The sequence below is a fragment of the Empidonax traillii genome, unplaced genomic scaffold (assembly GCF_003031625.1).
Source record: "Empidonax traillii isolate 1590-97213 ecotype Southwest subspecies unplaced genomic scaffold, ASM303162v1 scaffold166:size2381449, whole genome shotgun sequence".
Taxonomy (NCBI): domain Eukaryota; kingdom Metazoa; phylum Chordata; class Aves; order Passeriformes; family Tyrannidae; genus Empidonax; species Empidonax traillii.
In genome coordinates, this window is record NW_020955359.1 from 1478719 (window position 1) to 1500996 (window position 22278).

The 22278-nt window shown below is 39.7% G+C and overlaps 1 protein-coding gene across 1 annotated transcript; it reads right to left on the minus strand.

Annotated features, from left to right (window-relative positions):
* Window positions 1-431: 431 nt before the first annotated feature.
* Window positions 432-22091, minus strand: GSPT1 (G1 to S phase transition 1). Its single transcript, XM_027885414.1, has 15 exons — window positions 21686-22091; window positions 12303-12350; window positions 11864-11905; window positions 10925-11152; window positions 9864-9897; window positions 8329-8406; window positions 7420-7600; window positions 6897-7051; window positions 5803-5943; window positions 4962-5055; window positions 4544-4624; window positions 3979-4152; window positions 3443-3532; window positions 2951-3119; window positions 432-2235 (listed from the first exon to the last, which is right to left on the minus strand). The coding sequence occupies exons 1-15, from the start codon at window positions 21975-21977 to the stop codon at window positions 2183-2185; spliced, it is 1860 nt and encodes a 619-aa protein (XP_027741215.1). The 5' UTR covers window positions 21978-22091; the 3' UTR covers window positions 432-2182.
* Window positions 22092-22278: the final 187 nt, after the last annotated feature.

The following is a 22278-nucleotide window of genomic DNA, read 5'->3' on the forward strand; positions in this document are numbered from 1 at the left end:
AGATGATTATTCAGTTTAATAATAAATACTCAGTCCAGCCTCATAATAATAAGGTTTTAGAATCCCCCATTAAGTTTGTTCTAAAGTGGAAAAATTCTGCTGGAGCATCAAGTAATCTTCAGATGCATTTTAATGCCTTAAAAAAAAAAAAAAAGACTTAAAAGATCTAAGAATTTAGGAATCTAAGTATTATCTAATAATGGTCTTTGCAAATTTCAAATCCATGAGCTTGCTTCAAGAAAGCAGTCAGATATCTGGAAATCTTAAGTTAGTCCAGAATGTGAACAAGACAGTAATTTTCCTTGGCTTTTGATTTCTTCATTAGTTTAGGATCCAAGGAACTGGGGGTGTTGTTCACTTGGTAGGAAAAAAAAAAAAAAAAGATGCTTTTAAACCCTGATTTACCAAAAAAAAATATAAAAGCCCAGAGATTTGCAGACATAATAAAATTTATTTAAATTCCATGCATTATGGTAGCTACAAGTGTAGTCATATGAAACTGAGGACAATAACTTCTTCTGTCCATACAATGTAGCTGTAAGTGAAATGAATGGGAGTTCCACAGTTACAAAGAAACAAACAAAACAAAACCAAAAAAAAAAAAAGAAAAAAAAAAAGAAGAAAAAAAACCAACCCAAAAATAGGTAAATCTGTTTCAATTTTGAGTTATCTGTGAATTCAGATACAGTCACTAGACTGTAAACTTTTGGGAGAGAAGATGGGCTCACCACAATTGTACAACTGCAAATGTTTAGTTTAAGACAGTCTGAAGAAGCTCTGAAGATACCTTTTAATAATTACTACTAATACTCTGGGAAAGAAAAAAAATCCCTTAGCCTTCATCCTAATTGTTCGAATCAGGACAGCAATTGCAGACAGTCCACTTCCAAAGTGCAGCTAAACAGGGTTTTATTATGCAGCTCCTTCAAGTTGTACTGAGTAAGCTTTACTTTGAACCAGTTCTGCTTTAATTTCTCAAGAAAAACTTCACTGGTCCTCGTCAGCTTACATTGCTTTTGATATGCAAAAATTTACAGACTGTGCTTGATTCTGACCCTCCCATATTTCGGTATGTGCAAATTCTTGGGGATTTAAATAGTCTGTCTCCGTCTCAGTTCAGGCTGATCTTTAAAACAGCAAGGATTATCCAGCCCTCTAAATTAAAGACAGGGTGAACTGAGTAATTTATATAACTGGCACTTTTTAATTGGCCCAGTTCTCCCACAAAATGCAGCTCTTATAAATACTAATAGGCACTATTGCCACAGATTCTCTTATTTTTGCAACTTTCACTGATTTACTGGTTGTTAGCATTTCCTGCAGTTAAGAATTTAACAACGCTGAATTTTATAAAGACACAATACGTAGTTCTAGCCTTCAAAATTGACTTACTGTGTCTAGTAATGATGTTAAGTCAACCTAGATTTGAAGTTATTAACAAATGTCAAGCTAATGAAGGTGCCACATTTGCATGAATGTTTTTTTTAGATTTTCAGAACACATTCAACAAAAGGAAGGGGCAAACCTAATTGTTTTTAAGTACAAACTTGGCTGAGTGCCCAATTGCCTCATTTAAAACTGTGTGTGTGGGGAGGCTGAGGAGTTTAGAAAAGTCCAAGTAACCAAATATCTGGGTTACTGGAGAGTTAAAAAGCTAATGCAACTGCGTTACATCCAGATAAAAAACATTATTCAAAAGCAATTCCAATACCGAAAAAGATTTCAAATTGAATAGTTTATTAACATGGTAGTCATCTTTGTAACATGTGCACACACACTCGCACACTCTGAATGATCTGCCTGGAAAAAAGAGGTCTTAATATATATGCTAGGGGGAAAATTAAACATTAAAAATCCTTTAGATTTTCATAATTATAGGCAATTATGTCCACATCACTTACAAAGCTATTGCCGAATCTTTCCAAGGAAGCAGAATTTGGGAGAAAAAAAAAAATTTCTTTTTTTTTTTTTTTTTTTTTTTTGGGGGGGAAAATTCAACAGTGGCATAGCAGAGCTCTCAATATGAGAAAGCTGACATAATGTGGACCTTTGCTGTGAAATTTGTCTTTGCAAACATGGGGAGAAGTTTATCAATGGGCAGAAAAGAAGAAGGCGGTGTGAAGTAGGCTTTTGCTGAGTCGATTTTCCTCACAGTTTTGTGCGGGGTCATTGAGAAAAATGCTTAGTCCTTCTCTGGAACCAGTTTCAGAACTTTTCCAATTGCAATGGTCTTACCTAAACCAAGGAGACAAACAGCAGAGTTACATTTACTGTGGAAAGGATGTAGAAGTCTCCAAGAACGTGAAAGCTTTCCCCAAAATAGAGGCTCTTGAGAGTATCAGAAATCATAGAGCAGAAATTGTTCTCCTGTAGCATGAAAGCATCTGTGTATTTTAAAAGCTCAAGAAAAATCTTCAAAAGAGTAAACGTGCTGTTCTCCCAGTAAAGAACACAATGTGGATTGTGGAAAGCCTGCTCTGCACTCATCTAAGGAGAAGGCAAGGCAGAATCACTACCAGATCTGTAAAGGTAATTTATTTTAAATACTTCCCACAAAGCTGTGAGTTTTACCAGGGTGTGCATAAATTAAAGACCAACACACACAACCCCTTTGATATTTTCTGCCTTTAAACAGTGAAACTATGGTATTCATACTGTAGGTGGCCACTGCAGGACACATTAAGAAAACACTGCTGGTAATCTTTCAAATCCAATCCTTTGTTTCACAGTGCACATTTCGGTACATTATCCATCCAAAGTAAAGCTTTCTGTTACCAGCAAGAACTCTGCACAATGACAACAATTTGCTTAGATTTACTTTTCCATTGTCACCCAGAGAGTGATTTCCACTAGATACCAGCATTTTAACACCTCATGCCATGCAGGATGCCCTATTTCAAGCAGCTGTACTTTTTGCAGCAGGCAGGATCTGCAGAGGAAACAGCCTTACCCTCATCCCTTAAGGTAAAGCGACCCATCTGAGGGAAATCTTTGAATGTCTCAAGGCAGATCGTTCCTGCTGTCCTTAAACGGGCAATGCAAACTTGATCTTGTTTCACAAAACGGGGCCGTGTCTTACTTTTTTCTCCTGTTTTTTTGTCTACCAAGCAGATTAAGGCCTGCACAAGAAAAAAAAAATCCATAGCTGTGATTGCTAAAATAAGAGTTATTTTTCTTTACAAACAAATGCTTACAAATAAATAAGCAAAGAAAACCTTCCAAGATTTACTGCATAGGAGTCAGTCATGACTTGCCACACTTTTTAGAAAGCTTATACTGACAGTTACAACCTTTTTTATTTGTGTTAGGAGACTGACCAAGAATTCCACTCAAGACTGAGCTTTGCTGCATTAGTGGCTCTACAAATGCATGTCCTGAAAGAACAACTCATCCCAACAACTGGACTGTCTACGGTCACATCACAACTTCAAAGGACACTTACTGTTATCTCAACTTCTTCAATACAGGTGTGGATGTGCAGCACAGCATTATAACCTGGGCAGATAATGGATTTGTGCTCAATTATCACTATCTGCAAAACAATTCAAAATGAGTGCATTTTTCCTAATTTCAATTATAAAAGAACAGAGAATAATCAAATGCAGAACTATATTAGAAGGCATAGTTGAAAAATTTACACACAAAGTTTTGTCAAAGAACTAAAATTTTAAGGTTACTAACTTGTTTATAATATGAAAGTACAAAACTGAAGAACTGGCCTGATGAGATCTTGCTTTCACCATTATAAGCATCCAAAACTTCACTGAGAACTTAAATTCAAAAGAAATGATATTTTAAAGACTCCAGTTACTGATGTCGGTGTTAAGTAAAAATGTTATTGCCCATTTAGAGATATGGTAGTGAATGAGAAATCTGAACTGAAACTTCAAACCTCTGAAGTTCAGAACTGGTGAAACACAAGAAATACTGTCATGTTTTTTATCCCTCTCTACAGCACTGAAATGCTGGTTATTGTACCTGGGCATCAAACGTGCGGCCAGAATGACAAAGGTTGTTGAGATCACAGAGAATAAATCCTGGAAGGATCTCTTCCTCTTCAATTCCCTTCAGTCTGATTTTTAGATTTTCACCTGGGGCTACTGAATCGGTTTCTACATCATCAGAAAGGATTCCAAGAACTTCCACATTGTGCTTAAAGAAAGCAAAAATGTCATTTTGTATTGTGAATATTTTAGTCTGGTACAAAATCATTTTATTGTAACGGTATTTCAATAACTAATTCCATTACATTTAAATTGACTCTATTCAATTTTGCAAGCTTCAGAACATTTAAAATATGATTTCAACTGTGATGACTTGTCGTCCAGCAACTGAGTTTCTAAGGCAGGAGAACCCAAGTTGTGAATGCTGAGGGACCACACACGCCCCCTGCCCCAGAAACTTCACCCACGTAAAGCCTGAGAGCTTGGGGGTATCCAGCAGAGCAACACAACATTTTCTCATCTAAACTAATGAGTACTTTTAAGAATCAAACTCTTTTTTTAGGGTAGTACATTTTTTTAATATCTAAACATTCCCATACCTTGTTTGGCATCATCACAAGCTGTTGTCCTTTGCAAATAGAGCCCGACTCCAGCTTCCCAAGGACCACAGTGCCCATATCCTTCACAAAAAGAAATCATTACATAAAAATTGGGAATATTTTCCTAAAGAGTCTGCTCTATTTATGATTTAACTCAAAGTTTGATTACTTAACCCTATAAAGTTATCTAGCACTGCTATACTTAATATTTTGGAAACTATTCTCATGAAAGATTACAGATTTTAAGTTTCATATAATACCAAAATTATTTACTTCCCCTTCCCACTTCTGTTTTACAGTTAAAATGTAACATTAGCAAAGAAAAAAAGATACCCTCTAAAAGGACAGTAAATAATCCATTTACTGCTCTCTGATAACAGCCCATTTATACTTTCCATCCTATTATTTTCAACTGTACCTTGTATTTATCCACGATTGGCAGCCTGATTGGTCCATCAACTGAACGGTTGAAGTTTGGCAAATTATCCAGGTATGGAATAAAAGGTAATCCACTAAAAGAGCAGAAGGCACTTGTTTCAATTTTGTGAGCACCCTTCCATTTAAAACATCACTCAGAATGGATAAATGCAGTCCAACAAAAGGAATGGTTTTCACTCTCTCATCATTAAGAACAGTGACCTCTAAGACAGTTAAATCTATTTTAACATCCCATCAGTAGTGTTCACCTTACCCCAGCTAACATATATAAAAATACATTAATACCCAGGTAGTGCATGTTTTTAAGTTACATTACAAGCATATTTTACACAAATTAATTATTCCCTTGAGAATCACAATAGATGTGTACTGTATTTTGGAACTACAAAGCTAGGTCCAAATGTGATTTCCATTAATACTTTTTAAAGTACAATGAACAATACTGAAAAACATGACATCCACTGAGAGACATGGCTTGGCACTAATTATAACACAGCTCCAAGCAAACTTTTCACATCACACAATTACTCATTCCAGCAACATGTCAACTGCAGCATCACTGGCAAATTCAAGTGCTTGTATGGCACCAAACTCACACAGCCACAAAAATACTGCTAATATTTTACTAATAATCCTCTGCAGGCAGCAAATGCTTTTTGTTGGCACATTGTATGGCTGTGTCCTGTTGCCCTGATTTATTTCCTCAAGCACTTTAGAACACAACTACAATGCAGCACTCTCTACTACCTCCTACTTCACTGTAGCATTTACTTTGATTGAAATACAGCAAATATGCAGGTGGCTCAATTTAAGATACATACATATACCAAGGACAGAATTCTGACTGTTCTTTAAGGTTTGCTCCAGTCAGTCCTGAGCAGGGCATGAAATGAATATCCTTTTTGGGATTGAAGCCAACTTTCTTCAAAAATGGCACCAGTTTCTCTTTACATTCCTCATATCTATTAAAATGACAAGCAGATCAAGATAAGTTTCACTTATTCTAGCATAAAATAATACTGTGCTCTAAAAAAAAAAAACCAAACCCCCCAGACATATAATTTTCCTCAGTTAGGTTACTACGTGAGCAGCAAGCAAACCTTATAAAGCTTAGTGGCCTATTTGCATCTTCAACCTTCCAGCACAACATGGTGTTGTCTATTCCCCTCATTCCTCTGCTCCATAAAGCACCACCAGTTTTCTCCATCTCCTTCAGTTCTGGGGCTGGGGGAGCAGCGGCACCTGGTGAATGTTCTGAGCAAGATACCCAGGCCAGCACGGCAGGCCAGGCCAGGCAGCCACTGAGGTGCTGCTGCAGCCTTTCACTTCACTGCTGCCTCGGCCCCCTCCAATCTCCTACAAAAGTTCAGAAGGGTTTGTGCTGTTTCTTTCTGGTACAATTCTTCCTCGTGGTTTTGCCTGAATTCAGCATCAGAAGGTTGGGGCAGGACCAAGAGAGCACAGGTCTCCCAGTAAAGCAGGATGATGCTCCAAAGTTGCACAGGCCCTCACGGCTTTCCTCAGAAACCTTCCCAATTCCTGGCAGCACACACAGCAAATTCTGACAACTCTGGCAACCTCCACTACTGAAAAGAGGCAATTCCTTTTTTAAAATTCAGTATAAAGTTTCCAAGTCAACAATTAAACTATGTTAGAATGCATGGATTTGTTAGATAGGTCTGCAAGGATCCAAAGAAATGAAAATGGATGTTTTAAAGTAATGCAGAAGTTCCAGCTTAGTTGAGAGGCATTGTCCTAGGCACAATGCTTCTGCTTTCCTGCCATTCTTATAACCTGTCTTTAGTCCACCAGTTTACCATTCTTCCACAAAAGGGGATAGAAGATTACTTTACCTAGGAATTCTTTTATTTCAGTGTCTTTCAATGAAGAGAAATTTTTTTAATATTGAACTCACCTTTCGTTACTCCAGTTTACAGTTGGGTCATCCATTTTATTAATAAGAACTATTAAATGTTTTACACCTGCTGTTTTTGCTAACATGGCATGTTCTCTTGTTTGTCCACCTTTCTCAAATCCAGTTTCAAACTCTCCTTTTCTTGCAGAAATAACCTAATTAAAAATATGTATTTTAATAAAAGTTCTACAATTTTCTCAACTGCACAATCAACAGTGGAAAATACTGACTCATTTAAAAATAACTTTGAGTAAGTCAAAACTAGTAAAAGCTTTCAAAATGCACTGGTATATCCTTAATGTTACCCATTAATTTCTGCACTGACATAAAGAAATCATATGACATCTGTGGACAATTTTAAGAATCTATTAAGTTACTCCAAAACCCACTCAACTTGATAAACTTAACATTTGAAAATTCTGTTGTAATTAACCAAAAGATTAGGCAAGCAAACAAAAAAAATAAAAATCAAAAATTTAATTCCACAGTATACCCAAAATAAAAGTATCTGATTTGTTCTTACCAGCACAGCAAGATCAGCTTGAGAAGCCCCACCAATCATATTTGGAACAAAGCTCTTATGTCCAGGAGCATCTAAAATAGTGAAGTGTTTCTTCTCCGTTTCAAAATAGGCACGACCCACTTCTACTGTTTTACCTTTGTCTCGTTCTTCTTGGTTTGTGTCTAAGGCCCATGAAAGGTACCTAAAAAAATCCCAACCCAAATACTCTATTTTTGTATTAATTTTTATATGATTTGTTATCATTAAATGTCTTTTTTTCTACGCAATTATTCTAACCATGTCAGCATTACCAAACTTAAGCATTTCCAGGACCAATAGTGACTTTCATTGACTGTTTTACTCCCTCTATCTTTGATAATTTGATCATATAACTGCTGTTCCCTCCTCATTATTTTATCCCAGTGGCCACTGACAAGTTAGATTTCAGTCAGAATGGGCAACTCCCAACAGGGGGATGATGGTTGCTTGGTAAAAAGAACATAAGTCAGCCTTTCTATTCCCCTCCCTCACACACAATACCGTCAGTTCAGCTCAGTGCCCATCCCCTCAGTGCTCCATCATCGCTCCATCCCTAAGGAAGTCTTTAGCTGCTCCTTTTCCAGAGCCCTTTGAACCCCTGTTATCCTCCACCACAGCCAAAACCAGAAAGCTTTCAAAAGGGAAATCAATCTTCAGGAGCAGTTTGAAGGAGGAATCCGCTGCTACAAGTGCTGTCTGTGCACACACTGCCCCCCAAACCCAGCAAACCAAAACGTGACAACAAAACCCAAACCAGAGGCCAACAAAAAATCCCCCCTTGCCAAGAGCCTGAAGGAAGGCAGGACTGGAGGGACAGAGCCCCAATCAGCTGCCCATTTCCCTGCACTGAAAAGAGCAAAGTGTGCTGTTCTATCTTCAGAAGGTTCATACCATGTTTCTCTGTTTTTTTCTTTAGCTTCTCTTTCATATTTTTCAAGTGTTCTTTTGTCAACCATCCCCGTCAAATACCTAAGGAGATGAAGGGAAAAAAAAAAAAAAGGTGCAATTTTACATGAAGCAGAACCACATTTCCAAGTAGTTAAATCCTTATACAATCCTTACAGATTATTTTGAAAAAATGGCATAGCCTGATGCTATCAGCAGTGGAATTTTTTCTGCACAAAAAGCTCCCTCATTATCTGATATGTAAAAGGACACCAGCACCACTTCAGCAGGAGTATGAGGAATGTCTTTTTTTTATAAGCCTAATTGTAAAATGTTCCACAGAGGCAAGTTTTCAAAGGGAACTACATCTGTTAATTTTGATATATTGAATTAGTCTCAGACTTAAGTAAAAATTGTTATAGAATAATTTTTCACACCCCCACCCCATTTCTGAACTGTAAAGAAAAGTAACTTTGGTTTCATTTTTTTTACATAGAAGAGTAAACTGGTATTTCAAGAGAGCTTTCAGTTATGAAAATAAGCAAGTACTGTACAGTTGTATTATATTAAAAAATTAATTTTTTTTCCTCAGCTATTTCTACCCAATCTTCTAACAATAGTAACCTTCTGAATTTATCAGGACAATTAAAGATAACAGTAAATAATGGGTTAATGACAAAGTTGATACAAGCACACAATTTTTCCCCCTTACATCAAAGGGATATTGTCCAAACCTGAAAGGCCCCAGAAAGCTTTGGGAACACAACACATCAGCAGGAGTGTTAGGAACAGGCATCTCCTTGGACAAGGAGAATACTCAGACACATCAGATAATAAAATGCTAATTTGCTCTAGTATGAACTACAAGGTTAAATGCAGCATGACAATTCTGACATTCCACTTTGGTCAAAGCAAAACAAGATGAAAATGCCAAGACAAAGACCTCCCACTTTTGCTGAGAATATTATTGTAAAATCACAGAAATACTAAGTGTCAGCAAATAGCATTTCCATTTTTACAAACTGTAAAATCTAGCTGCATTTATTTACTTTTATCTTATATTGCAGATATTGGCACATTTTGAAATCAAATTAAGTCTGACAACATTTGCACAGAGGAATAAGGGTGTTACATTTTTTTCAGTTTTCTCAAAAAGGACAAAATTTAACAAAAGGGATAAAGCAGTTTCAAACAGCATATTAAAATAATGAAGAAAACCAGCCACGTTCTTAGAAAATGATTCAGGTTTTAAAATTTAATAAAGTGTGGTTTTGCATAGCTGTTTCCATTAAGTGAAAATCCTACAGCAATAAAATTGGTATGCTGGAATAAAGGAATTCCAAAGACAATAAGTAACTAAATTGATTGGGACAGTAATATTATACAAATATTCTTCTATGCTGACTAAAGCCATAAAGAAAATATCACTCATTTTAATTGATGTTTTTTAATTCACAAGAAATCTAAAAATTTAAAAAATCTAAAAAATCTAAAAAAAGAAATTTAATTCACAAGGAATCTAAAAATTTAAGTTTCCTTACATTATTTGTCCTCCAATAGTTGACTTGCCAGCGTCTAAAAAGAAAATAATAAATAAAGTCATGCACAATTTAAAAGAAAATCCTAGCAAAAGAAAACCATTATGAACAAAGTCATCTGATTGAATTTCAAAAGATTTATTTTTTTAACCATAATCTAAGTTTTTTGAGGCATCCTGTACCTTTCCTCGTCCCCGTAATAATTTGTTGTCAATTCAATTACACTGAATTTTGAAAATTCTCTTTTCATACATGCAAATTTGGCATTATCCATAACAAAAACCTCTCAACAAGGAGTGCTCCAGCTAAAGCAGGGGTTAAGAGTGTGGGAAGCTCATGCAAAATCCCTTTCCCTGCTTCCTTTATCCCTTGTCTCCAACTTGGGTGGGCTGCTCTTCAATTCTGGGATGTACCTCTGCCCCTTTCCTTTGGGTGACTCCCTTTTGCATTTACCCAACTACAGCTACAGCTCTTCTAAGGTGATAAGAGACTGAACAAATGCAGAGAGAGAATTTACTGTGTAACTCATGATTCGATAATTCTTCTCTACTTCTGACACCACCAAAGTTCTTCTGAAGCTTGCTGAAACTATTAAGGAGAATATTTTGCTATAAATGCTCCTTTTAAATATGAATTAATCTATTGTTTGTAACTCTGCAATTTTTACTATTTAGAATAATAGTTTTTTAATCTAACAGTAAAAACCCTTACCCTTCTAATTTAAAATAAGCAGAAAAGAAGCACTGCTTTCTGATTTTGTTTTTTAGATCAGAAACATGTCATCACTTCAGCACTCAATAGGAGCAAGCACTTGAGAAATCATGGACACAGGCACTGCTGTGTCCAAGGGAACACACTCTGCCCTTGTTGGCACTTTAGCCCTGAGAGACCTCCTTTACTTCTTTTCATTTTTCCAGAGCAGCTTCATTAGAATGAACGCTCCCATTGCCCTCAAGACACAGTGAAGCCACAAATCCCCACAAAGGACAGCATTAATTTCTAATCCTCTAAGTTCTGGCTAACACACAACACAAAGATCCAATTACTTCCCACTCCCAACTCACCTACGTGTCCAATGAATACTACATTTACATGCTCTTTTTTGGGAGCACCTGGAGGTGCTACAACGGATTTGGGTTTTGGTATTTCCTCCTCCTCTTCCATCATTTCCTGAGCGCTTTCTTCAGAAGGCCCCGAGTCCCCTGTGGGGCCACTGCCAAGCTCTGCTTCACTTGTTTCTTCTTTGTGGTCCCACGACTCTTCCGGGGACATTTCTGTCTCTCCATTTTCCACTGAAAATCAACCAGCCAGATATATTCAAATGATGAAGAAATTAAAGGCAATTACTATGGGGGAAAGCCCCGACCCCAGAGATGCAACCAAAAGGTTTTAACTGCCCATCTGTGAACGTCTCCCTAAATAAAGAGGGATAACTGTTGCTTGTTCCTGACATTATCAGTACCAGAAGCTTTCAAACCAGCTCGTGTGCTGACATAAGACATCTATGATTCACAGGGATTAAGGAACTTCTGAGTTAACCAGGCAACAATTTTACAAAGAAAAAGCAAATCTGAAGCTCCACTCAGCCCACCACGCTGGTCCAAATCCACAGCCACACATCGTGTGATTGGACAGCCAAGGAGAGGGACTGTAGTCAAAGTTTGCTCCTAAGCCACATTAGAACAATGAGAGATGCAATTTCCACCTTCTGGTCGCTCATATTACTGATCACTTTGAAAGTTTTTGTTAATCACCATTCCAAATATATGAATGGGACTATTTTGTAATAAGAAATTATTTTTTTAACACAGCACTGATACTCTGATTGCACCTGTCAGCACACACAGGTGCTTAATTATCTTTCCTCATCCAAGTATAAAGACACAACACGAAATAGTAAGGACCAAAAAAGGAAAGGTTCTTCCATTTTGTTTGCAGTGGTTCAGCAAAAGCACTATATAGTACATTATAGTACTATCACAGTGAAAAAATTCTCATCTTACCAACAGATTCTGAAATTTCCATGTTAACAGCAGCATTTGGACCTGGGGGGAAAAAAAGGGAAAAAAAATAAGGCATCATTAAAGACACACATTTACCATGATAGTATCAACGACAGAGAAAGATGGGAGTGACTAAATTTATATAAGTAGAGTTTGGATGTTCTGGCATTTGTCAAAACTACTCAATATACAGATCCAATTTCAAAAATTCTGCTTCATGCAAGTTTTATGATCTTCCATAATCCACTTTATGCACCTTGTTCAACTGCCTATAAAACTGTAAATAACTGCAGATATCCACATTTCCTCCCAATAGTAGTATAAGGATTAAGATAATGAAGACTGAAAAGGTTCACAGAAATTTTAAAGAGGAGATTCTTTGCAATAATTTAAAAAAAAAATGTTTAATGGAGTTCTATCAGAACACAAAAACAACTACCTTCACAAGAGGCTGTCTGCTCCTCTGGAGAAGTCTCTACAGGTGCACCTGGAGAGAAAGAAGTTTTTTTTAAAATACAATGATGTAACTAATTTCCAAACTTTGGCATAAAAGACCATCTCCCAACTTTACTGCATGAAGTGTATTGAGAGAACAAACACCTCCCTCCCTGCCAAGCACTACCAAACAGCCTCAGAGCACAAATACTGCTGAAGAACACTGCCTACAGCTTGGGAAAACCATACACCAGCTCTAAGCCCAGGCCATTTATTGCCCTACATGGAAAGATACACTTAAAACAAGCAATTTTTCTACATGTAATATTTTACTTGCCCACCTTTTTGGGCATGCTGGCTATTTGAAGTTTTAGTGTCTAACTGGGGTTTCAAAATGAGAAAGCAGTTTCAGTGTATCCAAAGGAACAATGTGCCTGTGGTGTCACAAGTGCTGGGAAAGGCTCTGCCAGCTCCAGCTAACGGGCACATCTACACGGCAACTGCCTCACTTCCACAGAAACACTGAGGAGGAAACTCAACCAAGCCACGAGGAATAAATTCTTATGATCCTCTGGGGTTATGGAGTCAAGCAATGATCAACTTCAGGTGCCTGTAAGTTTGCCAGTCCCCTTAAACACCATCATATGGTCACATTACTTGGTGGGCAATCTCACCAGTCACGTGCTAATCAAAACCATGGGTACGTTTTTTGGATAAATCACTCAACTGTGCTAAAATGCACTCATGTACTAAACTATATGCTGAGGTATAACTAATTATTAAACCTACCAAGAGTGATACATTCCTATTAGCAATTACAGCACTTGATATTTTAGAACATTATTCCACATGATCAAGAGTTCTTCTATAACCATCCCTAAAACCTTAACCTGTTTAGATTTCTCTTGATATAAATTCAACTTCATAATTCTTCGAAACAAGTTCATTATCTTTTTTTTCAGCCACATCCCAAATTCATACCCTCTGTTCAGCTGCACTCCAGCTCTCCTTCAATTCAACTACACACACAGATCTTAGGGCATCACTTGCTCTATATGCACGATGGGCCCTAAAGATGAAACAAATCCCCTCAAAAGAACAAAAGCACCCAGAGAAGGACCTCGTTCTAAGCCTCTTTGCTTTGGCACTGTTTGCGTATTTGCTGCAGCCTCCTCTGAACTGGAGCAGTGCTGGGAGAGCTGGCCCAGGGCCAGAGGACAAAGCAGGCAGGGGAATGTGGGTCACAGCACAACATCCAGTGGCCAGCAGCAAACTGTGCAGGGGCACAGCTCAGGAGGGAACTGTTCCCTGCACTCCTGTGCTGGATCAAATATGAGCTACAGGAACAAAATCTTAAGAGAATTGTTTAATATGTAAGTAAGAGCATAAGAACAGAATGCCTTGAGATCCCCTGTAAGAAGTGATGTGTTACTCCCATTTGGGAGCTGGAAAAGCCTCAACTCAGTCCCTTTAGGAGTGTGGGAAGCAGGTGGCAGAAAGCTCAGGTGTGAACCTAAAGCCTCCATTTTGTACCCCATCAGAAGATTGTTGGCTGTTTCACACACACTGTGGTTGGGATGCATAAATATTTTCATTACAAGATCATTTCCACAAGCTTTTGATTTCACTCCAGAAGTTTGTCCATAATGAAAAAGATATCAAATGACAGTATTTATGCACTTGTTTTGAAACAGAAGCTCTACAAGCAGTTGAAGGCTTAGTTAATTTCTTAGAAATATACTGTCAATCAACAGCATTCAAAATAAACTGAGTTTTGACTTTCTGGTCTCTAATACAGCAGGTGTGCAGATAGGGAAAAAAGGGTCTTCATAACAAACAAGAGAAGAGGTAGAAAAAAAGGTCCCTCCGTTAAATTTTGTGCAAGTCTAGCACACAAGAGAGTCAATAGGACAGTCTGTGCATGGATGCTGAAGAGTACTAGTGCCACACAACTAGATATACTCAGTTATAACCACAGCTATTTACCAAATTCTGGTCACTTGGGTACACAAGTGGCAGATGTGCTTTGTAAGAGGACACTGAATGATATCAAACCTACACTGTTTCTTCAAAGCAGAAAGAAACACAAACCACTCTCTAAAAAAGTTCATTGTTAAGAAACCAAGTAAAAAAATAAATAATCTAAACTTCAAAACTAACATGCTCTAAGCCAGTAAATGTCTGAAGTGATGCCTCAAGTTACGGGATTACCCATTATAGACACATTAGATTTTACACAGCACCCTCCACACTCCATCTCCTCAAGCCCTAAGTCAAGAACTGCCACTGCAGCTTTATTCCCAGTATTACATGGAGTGAGTGGTTTATCTTTAGTCCTGTTGAACATCAGAGCCTTAGGCCATTTTTTGGAATATCTTTGTTGTCAATGCCAAAGGCAAAATTGGATACACACGCTGCATTTACCTACTGGCACCCCCAATGACATTATATAATCCAGTCTTGTCTGATTAAGGTAATTGTTTTGGGGCATTTTAAGTATAAAATTCACTGAAGGAGTGTGCACATTCCTAATAAAGAGTCCAAAACTACACAGTTTTAAAACATGGTGACTGATCTCTTTAAAATAGAGATCATGTCCTGCCTGCTTCCTGCACACAGCCTTCCACTTCAGCTGCTGAGTTTGTTGCACATCACACCAAGTTTTGTACTTAAATGCATTTCTGCTGTACAATAACCAAAGCTGCACAGGTAGAGCAAATTAGAAATTATCACCCAACCTCTGAAAGTATTGTTTTAAGAGAAGAGTGAAATATGGGAACTTTGCAGCATTAACAGATTAGAATGCTTGTACATAAACAACAGAAAATTGCTTTTTAAATAAATTTATATTAGAATGTAGCAAGTTTTTCCTTTATAGGATATATACACCTGGTAAAATAAGAAGCAATATTACAAGAAGTGCAGTCAAAATACAGCATTAAAGTCAAACTCAAGGGCTAAGCAGTAATAACAACTTCCACCTTTCCCCAAAGTGCAGTGTTCACCAGATTTACTGGAAAAGCTGCCAGAGGTCTGCACAGAAGGCAGCATAGTTCAGCGGTCACCTGGGAACTCCTCAGCACAGGTACCTGAGCCACGATGCAAATGCCTGCCCAGAACTGAGGAGAGGCAGAATTGTTGCAGGGCAGGGATAAGAACCCTGACAGGACTGGAACAACTGGGCTGGACTGGGGGGTTAATGAAACTGCTGGTGCCACACAGCTCAGAGATTGAAACAAAAAAGGGGAAAAGAAGAAAGGTAAATTCAGTTTGAAAGCAGCATCTTATCGATAAAAGGTCTGTATAGTGAATTTGTTATGGCTCCTCTAATACAGGCATCAGATTCCTTCACTGGAATTCCTGGAAGGGAGAAGAAACACATGACACCACCTTAGGATTCCCATCACCTTTCTGTATGTGTGATTTGGATACCCGAGTTCAGCACATATTTACACAACAGTCACCCAGTCTCAACAGTTCACATGAATTACATAACAGATGTTTGACCCCTCCTCCCATTTTTTTGTTAAATAAAAGCATAAATGGAATTACAGCTGAGTAAAAAAAAAAACAAGTCTGTGTCAAATGCAGCATGAGAAGCAGAATAAAACAACCCCAAGAGATTCTTAGTTAACAAAAATGCACAGAAAATTACTTTAAGCACAAATAAGTGCTACAGCTGAGCAAAATATTTTATATTCATTATTTCAAAATATGCAGAAAGAAAAGGGTTTCAAGAGTTCACTGTAAGGTAGTTGTTATGAAAGTTAAACCCCAACTTATTTTCTTCCCATCTCTGTCCTGCTCCATAGCTGATGCCCCAGCTTCACCAGTGGACACAGAGATGTATGCCCAGTTTTTAAAATGCACCAAGGTAAGAGCAGCTCTAACAGTTTAACATGACTGCAAAATTCACCAAAAAAATTAGCACTTGCTTCATATTCATAGGATTTTGTTTTGACCCACCTTTCTCCTTCTCTAGTGTGGACACACCTTAATTTTATCTTATCTAAACCCCACACGCTTCTTAACAACTAAGTCTAAGAAAGCTCACGGGGATTTTCAGAGAATATAATGAAAACCCCTTTTGCTTAAGGTCAAGTATTTGTGCTCAGCTGATAACTTGATTTTTGAGACAGATAATCCAGAAATCAAACTCAGTATTTGAACAGGTCAGAACTCCGCTCTCTAACAAAGATCTCTCATAACTACTTAGTATTTTTAGCATAACCCATAATTTTAGTATGGCATCACCTGTCCTAAACTAACTTTTGTACTGAATTCCAGACACTGTCATTTTCCTACAGACCTCTTCAAAACACAGTCATAAATTACATGGATTAAGTTACGACTGCTTTATTCCTTCATAATAAAAAAAAAAAACCCAAACCAACAAACCAAACACCCCACAACCAAATAAAACCCCAAAAAAACTCACAAAAACAGCCCTCCCCATCTTTCTACCTTAGTTCATACAATCAGCTGCTTTTCTTGCTTGCGTGTCTCTCATCACAAAAGAGGACAAAAATCCCCAAATTCCTAAAGTGGAATTGTAAAACCGAACTATAAATAGAATCTAAGAACCATCCCAATTTATTTTTGAGTTCATTCTGATAGAGCAATCAAGGTTTAAGAGATAACATCATGCTTTCAAGCACGTTAAGTGAGTAGCTGTAGCCAGCGTGCCAAACACGTGGTCAGCAGCCTCCTGTCCACAGGCGGCTCCCAGGGCCTGTTTTTTCTTGGAGTCATGCAAGGCCACAAGTGCAATGAATTATTCTACCAGGAGCAACACAATCCTGGCTGCCTTTCTGGGGACACTTCAGAAGCAGACAAAGGACACCTGTGTGATACACTGGCACCCTGACTGCATCACACGGGTGTATTGTATCTGCTCACCTGGCAAGGCAGAGCCAAGACATGCAGCCTTTCTCTGTTCCAAACGTGGCTGTGCAGCTCATCTGTCAGGACAGGCTGATACAGAACTGCTCTAGACAGTCAAGTGACAACTGCAATCAAGACTTTCAGATAAGAACAATTTCTCCCATATACTGGCATTCACAATACAACACTGATTTGCTGCCATGTGAGCAGTGCAAGCTCACAGCTCTGAAGCATTACCAGCAGCATTACCAACAGCCAGTGGCGAGGAAATCAGCACAGGGCTGTTCACAGGCTGACATGAGCACACCCTGTCACCCTTTAACACAACAGCTTCTCCAATGGCAGTTTTAGACAAAATGTTTTCAGCAAATTCATGTGCAAAGTGAAGTCTCTCGAGGAATGAATTGTTAAAGATTCTTAAAACACAGTCTACAGAGAACAGTGTAAAACAAGATGACCAGCTTTGGGGAACACAGGGATACAGGTAACTCATCATCCTACTCTGGGAACTACAGGCTCCAGAACTAAAATAGAAAATCCTGAAACTCCTGCCCTAGTGCCTGACTGGCAGCATGGGGGGAATACATGGATGTCCCAGCTAGCTACAAGGTCAGAAAAAATGAGGGCAGGGAACACCAGAAAGATAAATGCTACAGCCATTTATTTACAGCATTTGAAGGCTGAAGGTGCCCAGCTGCTGGAATGTAACTATTTCAAAAGTGGCTACTGCAGGTGAGTGAGGATATTTCGGGAGTGAAGCAAACTGAAGGGCACTGGATCTTTAGTCAGATGTTTGCTTGGCTCAGGATTGTAAGTGCAAGTTGTTTAAACTGTAGTCATTAACAAAGATGTTCAGAAAGTTCCTTGAAGAGGTCAAGGGAGCTACTAAATGAAGCAGCAGCACTAACAGCACTAAAGGATAAATGCTGGCTTTCTTTACACCGGCTGTTCTTGTTACTTTTGTACTAATGACAGCCTTTTTTCTTACTACAACTACTGCATACTTCAAATCATTGAAGAATTCAGCTTGGAAGGGATCCCAGGAAGTTATCCAGTTTAGTCTCCTGCTCCAAGCAAAGTTAACACTTTGAGTGAATACTTAAAAAGCAATTCTAACAAGAAAAACTAACCTGAAGTATAGAAAAGACCATACAAGGAAAGTGTGATCAATTTTACCAAGAATCCTGTGAATATTCAAGAACTATGACAAAAACTGAACCACAAGAATGCAGATTTATACTGCATCTGCAGAAATGTTTCGCTTCTTGCATACCCAAGATCCAAAAAAAAAGCCAGATAATAAAGTCTTATTAATCAAGGGGTTGGTGTTCACTATACCCTCTGAACCATGCCTTGCTACAGAAATGAATTAAAAAACCACCCAAATGTAATTACATTTTACATACAGCTACAAAATTAGTAAAACAGTACAAAATTAGTCAGAGATGCTAAAGAAGAGTGAAGTTGCAAGGACCAGTTGTGACTAAGAACATTTAGAAGCCTTAACACAACCACACCTGGCCTTAATTGAGTTGTTGGTCCAGCAGCTGCTCCCTACAGAAAGTTCCCCTGTCCATGACATCCTTCCATTCCATGTCCAGTGAGACAGAGAACAGACAAGTCTCCATTTCACATTTCCACAGAATCCAACAGGTAGAGATTTTACACAAAAGAGTTTGACTTGGACACAACTGATGAAAGCAAGTCCTGACAGCTACAGCATTTGGAACATATTGGTTTTAATATGCTGCTTAGGTTCAAAAATGTAAATAACATGCTTTTCACATATAATCAAATGGTAATTTAATTCCATACTAATTCCAAAACTATCTGCAAGCAGAAATTATGTTGATGGTAAACATCATCCAGCTCTTCTCCCTTATATACAATTTCCAATCAAAAGAAAGGATGCATAAACCAGAAGTTTTAAGGTAAAGTTGTCAGAATGCAGGTCTCAGGAGTTGCCCAATTTTAGAAAGTTAACATCTTGTTCCCTAAATGGCTTCCAAGAGTGTTATTTCTGTGCTCTAAACATAAGTGACAGGAATTTTATTCAAATTACTAGAAACATGAAGTTAGTGTGCATAAAAGGAAAAAATACCATTACACACCACAGCCACACAATGGAATCAGTCCTGGGGAATTTTTTTATATGCCCTGGCGCTACCACACATTTACCCTGACCTACAATGCCCTTTGAATTACTGAGGAATTATGACTTGAACGAAACCTCACCGAGAGAAAGTTCCAAGAAGAAAAGCATTATTAGCACTTAACTTTAGGCCACTGAAGTTAAACTGACACCCAGCTTTTTATATTTTTCCTAACAATCCAGATTAATTTAGATTCTTCCCAGTACAAACCACATAATGAAGAGTGAGTGTCACAGGACACCTATGGGGGAAAAAAGCAAACTGGGTTGCTGAAAAGCAACCTATTCAGCACCACTGTCTAATCACATGTTGTTCTGACTTATTTCCAGAGCAAGCTCCACCTAGTTCTTACAGCCAGGAAAGTAGTTGTCACCTTATACAAACATCTGCAAGGAGAAGACTGTCAATTAATTTCTGTACCCACATACATCAGACCTCAAAAAGTACATAACAAGTACAGTATTCCAGTTAAGAAAGTTAGTTTTTTATAACTGCAGATTTTTGTCTGCTTAAACTTAGGGATATTGAAGTTACTTAGAGAAACTCAAAATCCTAAACCTTAAAGAAGATATAACATCAAGGTGAATTCGAACCAGGTAGAATATGGCACTGTGTAAGAAATGTACTCAGCAACTAAGATGCAAAGAAAAGCCTTCCTGATCACTCCAGATGGCCAGGCAGCTTTCAGTAAAGTCATCTCTAGTTTCTGGAAAGACAAAGCTCATCACAGGCCTCAGAAGTAGCAAGAGCGGAACAAAGGACAGTGTGACAAAATAAATCTAATGAGCAGGTGAGGAACTGTAGTTTAAATCCTACCAAAAAATTAACTATAGGAAGCCTCAGATGAGACCTTACAAAAGTAACCAGGAGAAAAAAAAAACACAAAGTTACACTAAAAACATTCAAAACACCAAGAAAGTTTTCAGTCACAGTACTGACTACATAGTAAAAAAAAAATACTTGGATTCAGGTTGCAATATCTGGAAAACGTTGGTACGAATTTTGAAGATTAGTCAAAGGTGCATCACGTGTCCATCATAACCTCGAGGTACCCAGTCTGCCCTTACAACCTAAACATGTATATTTACTCTAAATGGAATCCAAGGATCTGCCCGTGGCTTCCTAGAGGTATATTTTAATGCACTTATATTTTGCCTGCATAGTACATGAGCTACAACTGATGATAAAAATCAGGAGCGCTGAGCAGCAGTAGAGAACACATAATCTAACATTTGCTCTACTATCAGAAACAGGCTATAACGTTCTGCTGTGACAAATTTAAAGTTTCATATACGAAAGTTACAGTTTTTAGTTGCTAACACTTGATAACTTTAGATACTAGGGAGAGCAAGACTAATTAATGCATTAAAGCAGAACACAATAAATAATAAGCCAGAGCCAACAGGAAATCGCACAAATATCATGTAGCAAGTAGTCTCTTTAGTGAAATTAAATTACTAGATAAATACCTAGAACAGTAGCTTGATTCATATTACACCAACAGGAATAATTCAAAAAAATTACAGAAAAAATAGGAAGGCCTTAAACTCCTTAGCTGCAGGAGTGACATTAAAATGCTACCACAAAGTTAACCAGCATGTCTGATATTTGGAAGGACCTTCAGTTTGGAGCTGGAAATGAAAAAGTAGCTCTCCTTTCATTTCCCCTATGCAAAGTAAATCTAGTATAAACACTGCTTGCGTACACAAAGATCCTTTGAAATTAAAAGCAGGATAAATTTCAAGTTATTCCATTCCCTGAGGCCGGCTGGACATAACTCCCTTCCCTGCTAATCCTTTATCAGCATTAGGTTGGAAAAAAATAACTACTTGATATAATCCTCAAAAAGACATTTAAGACACATCTGAGCCACTGGTGGCCGAGGCAGTGCTGTTCTCCCCAGCAACACCAAATTTATGACCACCAAAACCTCCGACAATTCCTGTCGTGCTTTAGGAAGGTTTCCTCTCATCATGGGTGACCCTTTGCGAGCAAAGGTACCAGAGAAACGCAGAGGGGACCGGCACGCAGCCAGAGCACCCCAACCAGCACCCCCATTCCTGGGCACGACCCCCGCGGCCGGCCAGGCCCCGCAGAGCCCCCGCCGCCCGCAGAGCCCCCCGAGCTCGGGGGCTCCCTCACCGCTGCCCCAGCGCTGCTCCCCGGCTCCCCACGGCCCGGCCCAGCCCCTCAGCGCGGAGCCCCCCGGCCGTGCCCCTCCCGCTGCCGAGACCCTCCTGCGGTGGGGCCCCGCTGCCGCCCCCCGGTGCCCCCGGTGTCCCCCGGCCCGGCCCTTCCCCGGCCCCGCGGGCCCGGCGCGCTCCCAACATGGCCCCGGCCCCGCGGGTACCGTGTGGCGGCGGCGGGAGGCCGGGCGGGGGCGAGGGCGGCGGCAGGCCGGGCGCGGGGCCGCCCCGCAGGAAGGACGGCACGAACTCGGCGGCGTGGACGTTGGGCACGAAGGGCTTGGCGTTGACGTTCAGCTGCCGGCTGAAGGCCGCCCCGAGCAGCTCCTGCTGCGCCTCGGCCTCCGCGGCCGGCGGGGCGCAGCCCGGGCCGGCGCCGCTGCCCGGCTCGATGTCCGCCTGGTCCCAGCAGTCGGGGGCTGAGTCGCTGCTGCTGCCGCTGCCGTTCGCCTCCATTTTGTGGCGGCCCCACAAAGCTCCGCGCCCCGAAGCGTCTCCCGGGTGAGGGGGGAGCCGGCGGCGGCACCGACTCAGCACTCGCTCCGCCGATTCCGCGTGTGCTCCGCCGCCCCGACGCGAGCGCAGCGTGGCCGCCCGCGGCTGCCGTACCCGCTCCCGGCAGCCTCCCCGGCCGCCATCGCCGTAGTTTTTATCTCCCCGGGGCCTCGCCCCGCCGCGCGGCCGAGGCCCGAAGTCGGAACTACAACTCCCATCGGGCGCCGCGCGAGCATCCTCGGCCCGCCTCCCCGGGCCAGAC

Excerpts from the sequence above, each read along its gene's own strand:
- GSPT1 (XM_027885414.1), bottom strand. The coding sequence starts at position 21,977 with ATGGAGGCGAACGGCAGCGGCAGCAGCAGCGACTCAGCCCCCGACTGC. Across the intron at positions 7,601-8,328 it reads GAAAAAAACAGAGAAACATG|GTACCTTTCATGGGCCTTAG; the intron begins GTATGAACCTTC and ends GGATTTTTTTAG. Across the intron at positions 2,236-2,950 it reads CTTTACCTTAAGGGATGAGG|GTAAGACCATTGCAATTGGA; the intron begins GTAAGGCTGTTT and ends TCCTTGGTTTAG.